Source organism: Anastrepha ludens, chromosome 4 (assembly GCF_028408465.1).
Source record: "Anastrepha ludens isolate Willacy chromosome 4, idAnaLude1.1, whole genome shotgun sequence".
Classification (NCBI taxonomy): domain Eukaryota; kingdom Metazoa; phylum Arthropoda; class Insecta; order Diptera; family Tephritidae; genus Anastrepha; species Anastrepha ludens.
The window spans coordinates 27474600-27484136 of NC_071500.1; the positions used below are offsets into that span (position 1 = coordinate 27474600).

At 42.0% G+C, this 9537-nt stretch overlaps 1 protein-coding gene across 1 annotated transcript; it reads left to right on the forward strand.

The window, feature by feature from the left end:
* Positions 1-2256: 2256 nt before the first annotated feature.
* Positions 2257-4463, forward strand: LOC128859963 (20-hydroxyecdysone protein). The gene has a single exon (XM_054097143.1). The coding sequence runs from the start codon at positions 2559-2561 to the stop codon at positions 4137-4139; it is 1581 nt and encodes a 526-aa protein (XP_053953118.1). The 5' UTR covers positions 2257-2558; the 3' UTR covers positions 4140-4463.
* The last annotated feature ends 5074 nt before the right edge of the window (positions 4464-9537 follow it).

Genomic DNA, 9537 nt, shown 5'->3' on the forward strand with positions numbered 1-9537 from the left:
TTTAGTCATCATATTGCGCGAACTTTGAAAAAGTAAATTGGTGTGTATGTTTGAAAACGAATTCCTCTTAGTGATTTTGGCGTTTGGCGCTCTAAAAATACTCACTGATAAAAAAATTTTTATATATCTTTTTTTTCAGTTCTGACTATAAGCAAAATAATATTCGGCAATTTTTTTTAATCATCTTGAAATTTCATTGGCATGGATTAGTATGCGTGTGCATATATGGCCAAACAGAATATAATATCTTGAGCCCACTTTCTTAACGAGAAGCGTTATTGTTGCTATAAAAATGTTAATCAATTTACAAATCAATAAAAGTACCGCAAGTGTATGCCTGTAGATGTTAATTTCTTTTAAGAAAATGTGTACGAGTACTTGTTTAATATATACATATTGTATAATATGTATGTATGTATGTAAAGGGTGGTTAAATTTCCAGAGCCGTTGTTGAATGTAAACCACATCTAAACGTCAAGTCTTTTTCTGCATTTCATTTCACATTTTTCAATTTCAGACTAACTCAATTTGAACCATGGAAAGATACACAATCGAGCAATGCGTTAAAGTTATTCAGACTTATTATGAAAACAGGCGTTCAAATCAAAATGCATATCGCGCACTTCATGATTTTTTCGGTCAATTTAATCGTCCAAATGTGCGTACAATCGGAAAAATTGTGCAAAAGTTTGAGCAAACCAGGTGTGCAGGAGATGTGAAAACACCAGTGCATGCTCGTACAGCTCGTCCTGCAGAAAATATTGCTGCAGTTCGCGATAGTGTGGTTGAAGAGCCGTACACCTCAACTCGTCGCCGTATCCAACAATTGCACCTCACGCTCGTCGTTGCTGAACATTATGTATAAAGACTTGCACTTACACGCTTAAAAGGTGCAATTGACTCAAGAACTAAAGCCTCTTGACCATTCAGTCAGAATGGTGGCAGGAAATGGCAACAATGAATGACCAATTTTCGAAGAAAATCATCTTCTGTGATAAGGCACATGTTCACCTCAGTGGATTCGTCAATAAACAGAAATGCCGCATTTGGCCGAATGATAATCCAAGAGTGATTGCCGAAAAACCAATGCACCCACAAAGAGTGAGTTTATGGGCCGGCGGCATCATTGGACCGTATTTTTTCCAAAATGAGGCCGGTCAGGCAGTTACTGTGAATAGTGTTCGCTATCGTGAGATGATAACGAACTTTTTATGCCGGAATTAGATGTGGACAATAAGTGGATTCAACAGGACGGTGCCACTTGTCACACAGCTAACGAAACAAAGGCTCTTTTGCGCGAAAATTGCCGAATAATCTCACGTCGCAGCGATGTCAATTGGCCGCCAAGATTTTGTGATTTGACATCGTTGGACTTCTTTCTTTGGGGTTATTTGTAAGAAAAAGTGTACGTTGATAAGTCAGTAACAATTCAAGAGCTAAATAAATGAGACAATTCGGCACATTAGCGGCATAGAACCTCAATTATGCCTCAGCGTCACCAAAAATTTGGACCATCGGATGGAGGTGTGCCGCCGAGGCCGTGGCTGTTATTTGACCAATATTTTGTTCCATGCGTAATTGAGTCATACCGATATTATCATAATAAAGAGAAATGACAATAATTTTCTAAAAAAAATTGTATTTTATTCAAAATCAACACCGGCCCTTAAAACTTAACCACCCTTTATATATGTAGAAAGTACTTATACTTGAAAGGCAATTCCATATCTGCTTATACCTACCAAAGTATTATTCTTGTAGCTGTTTTTTCCCCCCGTCTATAACACTAATGCATAAATATTACAAATAAAAATGCAGTATTGCAATAATATTTTTTATTATACCTCCAACAGCAAAAACGACAATCATCTGTGTGTGTCCGTTTTCCACACACAACTTCCCAACGCTTCCTCTCACGCGATGCAACTTCCTTAAATGGTTTCTGAAATCAGTGTCTGCTATTTCAGCCAATGCAGAGAAACAATACAACAACATCCGACAGTCAATACTTACTTGCGCCAACAAACTAAATGGCTAAGTAATCAAATGCCGACAATGACGCTTTTTAGCGCTGCACTGGCTCTCGCTTCGGCACTTGGCATGGCTTTGGTGCCAATAACTGAGAGCCCACATTGGGCGTAGCTGTTGTCACTTCTGCTACGCCTTGGCGACTGCGTCTGCGTGCCATGGCATCGCGTAAGCGGCGCGTCGGGTATAAATGCGCTACGGTAGCAGAAAGTCAAACAGTTTCGGCCGTGAGCTGAAAGTGAAGCAACATTTAACGTTTCGATCTTGTTTGATTTTCTTTGGCCTGTTCCTTCATTCATTTCGTTTGACTGTTGGCAGTTGGCAGTTGGCTTTAGGGCGTAGGTGCACGAGTAAACGTTTTGGATAATAGTGAAATTGTTTGTATTGCTGCGGCATGTTTTGAAATTTCTACTTGTTAATTAAAGTGTACACAACAACAAGATTGGATTTGCATTCAAGGCGACTGTTGCGACAAGAGAAACAAATTTCATTAACACCTGTAAGCAAGTAATAAATTGTGACAAGTGAAAATGCGACTAACTACTTGTGGTATAATGCCCACCATCTTGCTATTTCTGGTAGCAAGCGTGCAGGCTGGGCTTGTACATAGACAAAATCGCAATGCTAACTTGGTCGCAGCCTCTGCACCTGAGCTGGCAACGGGGAATCTGATACCAGTGCAAATAATACAAGATGGCCAGCAGTTGAACAGCGAGAAGCTAAAGGTTCAATCAGAACCTCAGCTAGCAGCCCAAACTGAACAGCTCAAGTCAAGTCTGGGTACACCGGAGGCACTCGCTGAGAAAATCGCACAGTCTGTCGAAGCTGTAGAAAATTTGCAAAATGTGGGTACTTTGCTTGAGAACGAACGCCTGCAGGATGAAAAAATTATTGAGCAGGAGATCAAGCAGGCCATAGCCGAGGAGAATAGAGAATTATTGCAGGCAGCTGCAATTGTGGAGCAGGCAACGCAACTGAAGACTGGCGAGCAATTTGCACATCAAGCGCAGGAAATCAATACAGCATTGAAAACTGGCATACCAGCGGCTGCTGAGGAAGCTGCCGCCACATATTTCAGCGCACCAGACATTCCAGCCGAAGCGGCTAACTCTGCGGAAGAAGTTAAAAGCAGCAACATATTGCAATCCGCTTCGTTGATAGCCGACAATTTGCCCGCTGAGTCCCAGTCTCAGAATGCTGTGGCTGTGCAACAGCTGGTATCAAATGGAGCCGACAAAGCGCCCGTTGTTGCGACCGATGAGTCTGCGTCTGTGAATCAGGTACGGCAAGCTGTACCAGTCGCTGCGGTCACTGAGGCCACATCCACACAAACTACCACTCAACAAAACTTTGTGCAACAGCTCATACAAAATTCACCACTCGGTCAATTCTTTGGACAATTAACCGGCCAACAGCCGCAGCAGCAGCAGCTGGCTGCGCAGGGTGCGCCAGTGGCAGCAGATCAACCTGCTACGCCCGCGCCCACCTTACCCGGTTTCCTGAACCCACAAAACGCAATCACGCAAGTGCAAAACGCCGCCCAAAGTGTTGCCAATGCCACCGCACAAGCTTTCCAGGGAGTTCAACAATTCGCCACCAGTTTGGGTAGTCAATTTCAGAACACCCTGTCCGGCTTGGGTGGCCAAGCACAAACAACGTTAAGCACTTCCGATTCAACTACACAGCGTCCTCCTGGCCCTATACAGTCACTGCTTAGCAATTTTGTAGGTGGCAACCAACCTGCCGGCGCAGCTGCAGCCACCGGTGCTACAGCCAATCCTGCTCAACAACAAGGACCTTTCCAAGGTATTATAAGCTTCTTACAGGGCGGCAATCGGCCACAAACAAGTGCTAGTACAAGTGGCACCGTAGCAGCTGTTGCACTCGCCCCTGCTGGCTCCATTCTGCCAGCGAGCGCGGTCTCCGTGGACGAGAATGCCGATGAGGTGAAGAAAGATGAGTTGCTCGATGCAGCAGTGGATCAAGAACAAGCGCAAATCGATCAGACCGATAATGAAGTCCGCAATAGCGCCGAAGTTGGTGACGACTCCCTGGAAGACAGCAACCAGGGTCAGTTTATTATTGTCAATGACGACGCCAGTCAGCAGTAACAGCCAGCATATGAAGAGGAGGCGGTTGTGGTCTAAATAGGAAAACTACGCATAATATAATATTAATAATAAGTAGTTTAGGGAACATTTTTTGCTTTGCCGTTCGATTAGCGCCGGTATACGCGTGTGCCGGGTTGGTAGTAACTTAGACACACAGACTGACGCAGAGCCATGCAACATTATCAGTTTTGAAAATATGGGTTTTTTATAAAATTTAAATTTAAATTTTATTTTATAAACGTAATTTATATCATTATAAGTTCATCAAATTTTATTTATTTCACTCATGAATGTAATTTTAGTCTAAAAACAAATATCGATTAAATAAACCTTTTTTTAAATGTTGTTCACTTTTATTTAGTTCGGGAAAGATCGATGAAAAACGTTCGTATATCTTCGTCGTTTTGTAAGAATTTAACTTAGAAGATTATATTTGTCGCTATCGAAGCAATAAATGCTCTACAATTTTATGATACTTCCGATGACTTTAATGAGCAGCAGAAATACTCTTGAGGCTTGCCATTAGTAACTAAATTTTCAGTGGACATCGAAGAAGGGCCACAAAAATTGTATGGGTTGGTGCGTGACTAACATTCGGAATTCGCAGAGAGATCGTAGGTTCGAATCTCGGCGAAACACCAAAATCAAGAAAAAGTTTTTTCTAATAGCGGTCGCCCCTCGGCAGGCAATGGCAAACTTCCGAGTGTATTTCTGCTATGAAAAAAAGCTCCTCATAAAAAAATCTGCCGTTCGGAGTCGACTTGAAACTGTAGGAGGAGGAGCTCGGCCAAACACCCAAAAAGGGTATATAGGTATATTCTGTATTGTAAAAATCGAAAAGCATGGAAAAAAGAAAGAATGCATATATGGGGTTTAATAAGTTATGAATAAGAGGTCACTCCTAAGATTAACCTCAAGTTCTTCTACTTACTTTAGTTGCGAAAAGTAGGGGAAGAATCATGCCTTTCCAATATCCGTCATTTGATGTAATGTCCATGCCGCACATATGTAAGTGGTGACGCTGGTTCCCTTGCGCGCCATGATGCAATGCATTGCCAAAAGTTGCGACATATCGCGCGGGGTTACCCTCAAGAAGACGACCTGTGTACTGATGGACGTCAGAAACTGCAGACCTCAGAAGAACTTGCTTCCGTAATAGAAGTAGGCACACCAGAGCCAGACGAAACAGAGAAGCAGAGGCGGAAGCTGCTGATTTGAGACAATCCCAAAAAGCGCTGAAGCAAGCAATCATCGCCAGTAAGAAGGCAAAATGGGAGGAACTTCGAAGGGATCTAAATAGCAACCCATGGGGTCTGGGCTATAAAATTGTAATGGGGAAGCTAAACGCCAACTCCACAGCCGTACATCTAGACAGTGATGCTATCAGCAAAATAGTGGACAGACTGTTCCCCAAGCACCCTATTCTGTGCGGGGACCGATACCTCCAAGGGGACGAGATGCTCGTACCCTTCATCGAGGAAGAGCTTAAAACCATGGCAAGAAGCCTCAAAAGAAACAAACAACAAACCAGATGGCATCCCAGCTGATGCTCTCAAACTTGTGGCTGAATGCCGACCAGATGTCGAATGGATGCGAGGGACTCCAAGAAGAAACACGTCATCACTAGCTTCTCAGAACGGAAATGCCAAAGCATGCTGCGGTGGCAAAGCCGATGGGTCACTGAACTGATTGGCAGATGGTCGGCGAAACTTATTCCCTCAATTGACAAATTGGTCCAAAGGAACTTCGGGGAAGTGAACTTCTTTTTAACTCAGTTCCTCTCTGGCCGGAGATATCTATACCGCATAGGCAAGGTAAGCGATACCAAGTGCATATACTGCGAAACGCTGCGCGATGACACTGAACACACGCTTTTTAATTATAACAGATGGCTTACGGAAAGAAATGCTCTGAGGGAGCAGATTGGCGACTTCGCACCGAGCAAAATGCTCGAACGCGAGGGCAGCTGGAACGCGGTAAAGAAATACATCGAAAACATATTACCAAAAAAGTTAGACCTCGACACAGTGCAACAAAGCGAAGCCGCACAAATAGAGACACAAGAAGACGAGCCTATAGCATGAAAGCTGGCTACAAATATCGTCGACCAGACGTGGGTGAATAGAATTGGTCCCTTATGGATTCTGTTCTGGGCACTCTGGGCCCTGTTAAGGTACTGCCACCCTAAACATCATTCACCATTCTGGCTTGCATTTTTGCCTTTATCAAAGAAAAGCTGTAAAATGTACCGAATATTCTCTTTTTTGACTTCCATTGTTAACACCTTGTAAGTCACAACTGAGTAGAGCAAACACAAAACAGCAAAATATTTTTTTTTAGTGTCAAATGCCACCTTGACCAGGAACATAAAATTTAAAGTGTTTGGTCGATACTTTACGAGATATCGATCACTACAGCCATCTACAAAGAAAATAAAGGATATATTTTTGCCGAAACTATATTACATCGAGAGGATGGGAGGGCGAGGGTCGATACTGTATCTCAGTCTTTCCAGACGTCTCATCTCTTTCGTAGTATTGACCACCAAACCGCATACCGCATTCCATATTTCCTTTGAGCGCAGCATATCTTGCACGAATTTTTCCTGTGAAAGAGGATAGCCAAAGGCTCTGTAAAGTAATTCTTTTCTAGAATGGAAGCACGAGCATGTTTAAGAAGGTTACCTTTTGTATTATAATAATGAAATGGTGATTTAAAAAATATCCTCCTTGGAAGTCGCCATACGTCTATATTCACTTGAATCAATTCAAGGCCCTTTTGACAGCCTCTAAAACGAGTGCTTAAAGGCTTCAATAGCTTTTTCAGACGGTGAAAAACGTCAACCTCGCATTTTATTTTTAATGTTCGGGCACAAAAAAAAAATCATTAGGTGTCAAATCAGGTCCGTAAGGCGGATGATCCACTAATTCAATCTATTGAGTGCTCAAAAACTCTCTTGTGTGAGCCAAAGTGGGAGAGCTTGCATTGGCTTGGTAAAGGATGGAAGATTCGTCATCGGCGGTGAGTTTTCCTTTGTTCTCCGAAAATTTCTGGCTAACAAATGGTTGAGTACCACTCAGAATTGGTTGTTTTAAATTTCTCTAGTAGTGTACAGGCGTTGCGACATGGCCAGAGGCGTGGTGTTACTAATGCCCAAGGGTGTCTTTATCTCGCGATATGTCACATATCTTGCGTTATCAACTGGCGCACAAAATCGATTGTTTCTGGCACAACAGCCGTTTTTGGCGACCTTCACCTTCACGGTTAGAGGTCATTGTGCCATCGTTGTACAGTGGCTAAATATGGTACTTCAACACCAAAATTCCAAGTAAGTTGATTGATGCGCTCCTGCTTCATTAATTCTCTTCGAAAATCGTAATAAATCATCTCAGGAAAAATTTCGCAAATTATATTACTTGATTTTCCGACAGGCCTCCCATTGATCTGACCTCTGCTTCTAGTCTATCGGATAAAGTTCGTCGTAACTAAACGGCTCCTCTGCGGATTTGCCTGGTTATGAAAGCAAATTAAATTGCCAGAAAGTTGTCCTCCGAGAGGCAGGCGTTAAACAAGCTTTGGTTTGCTGCATTGTCGCTAGCTTCGTGCATTTATTTGGAGCTAGCTCCGTACCAGGAAGTTTAAAACTTAATTTAGGCCTCAATTACTGTTTTGCAAAAAATCATATAATGTGGAAAAAAGATGAAAAAAAGGTCAACATGGATGTGCTCCATGGCTATTACTACTACTTTCATGACCTTCGTAAAGGGCAGGGTTTTTCAGAATGGAGGCGTAATGATTTCGGCCGCCATATCGTATTTTCAAACAATCGGGACGAATCAAAAATAACGCCCCTATCTTACAAGGGGGCACTTAAAGAGGGTTTTGCAAAGTTTTAAAATTTTTTTGGGTCAATACACTGGATTTACCTGCCATCCTTAATGTAATAGAAAACATGTGGGCCGAAGAATATTTAGTCAAAATCCCTATACGGTGATGTTCCTGAAGTCCATAAAAAAGCTTGAAGACATTGCTAAAGGGTAATAAAGACTTAATTTGAATGAAATAAAGATGATTTGTATTGATATTTTCTGCTTAAGCAAGAATTAATTGCACTGAACGTATTCTGATGGAGGATACTTCCGTGTGTAGAAGTCCACGCAAGTGGGAAAAGTACCTGATTGTCATTCACTTGGTAGTGGCCAGGACGATTTTTCTACGCTCTAAGCAGCTCCCAACTTCCGGGCTTACCCAAGTATCCTCTGGGTAGCTTCCGAATGCCCGAGGACAAATGAAGTACCTCCTGTCATCAAACAAACAGTCGGCGAACTCGTGTATCGACGCCCACGTCACTGTTGACAGTTATGATTTTGAGGTTGTAAAAGACTTCGTTTATTTAGGAACCAGCGTTAACACCGATAACAATGTCAGCCTGGAAATTGAACGTAGAATCTCTCTTGCCAACAAGTGCTACTTTCGACTAAGTAGGCAAATGAGTAGTAAAGTCCTCTCTCGACGAACCAAACAAACACTCTATAAGGCGCTCATCATGCCCATTCTATTGTATGGCGTAGAAGCTTGGACGATAACAACATTCGTTGAGGCGTCTCTTGCAGTGTTTGGATGCGATGATTTTTGTACTTTTGTACGTTGGCGACCGCAAGTACCGCAGGCGGTGGAACAATAAGTTTTGATTTACATAACGGCGGCGTAGATATACTGCAGCGAATAAAAATCCGGCGGCTCTGCAAGGTCATGTCGACCGAATGGATACAGGTATGTGACAGTGTTTTGATTTATAGCAATATTTTTGATTTATATTGATTGAATAAATTGATTTGTTTTTTTGTTTTTTTTCTAGCATTTTTTCCCAAAAGAATCATGAAGCAATAATTAAAGGTGATGTAAGTAGCCAATTTTCGCCCTGTGTTAGCCATCTTGAAGCTACTTAATAAATCCGTGTTGTCCTCTTGGAAAAGCTACTTTTTATTTCAGAGCAAATTCTAAAGAAAAAGTACTCAAAAGCCTAGAAATTAAAACTTTTGCTGAAAAAGTTAGCAGGCAATACTGTTTTGCTTAGACTTTCGCATCTTTCAATTCTATTGAAAGTTCTGTGAAAATTATTTATTTTTTTATTTTTTAAAAGCTTAAATAACAATACAATTGCTAAATAAACAAAAAGATAACGCAGCGCTAGCAACGGAGGCTTTCAGCTGGCAGGTGAAGAATTCCCGGTTTATATACGTCGTAGAAGATCAGAGTCCTTCAAGTATTTATAGATTTTCGAAATGTTGGAATCGGAAGGGTTAATTAATAGCGATAGTGCATCATGACCGTCAAAATTCTGCTGTCTTTGTCTATCTAGTCCAGGGCAAAAGGCTAACAAGTGCAGGATACTGAC

Bases quoted from the DNA above. Each gene is read 5' to 3' on its own strand.
- LOC128859963 (XM_054097143.1), top strand. From the start codon at position 2,559: ATGCGACTAACTACTTGTGGTATAATGCCCACCATCTTGCTATTTCTG.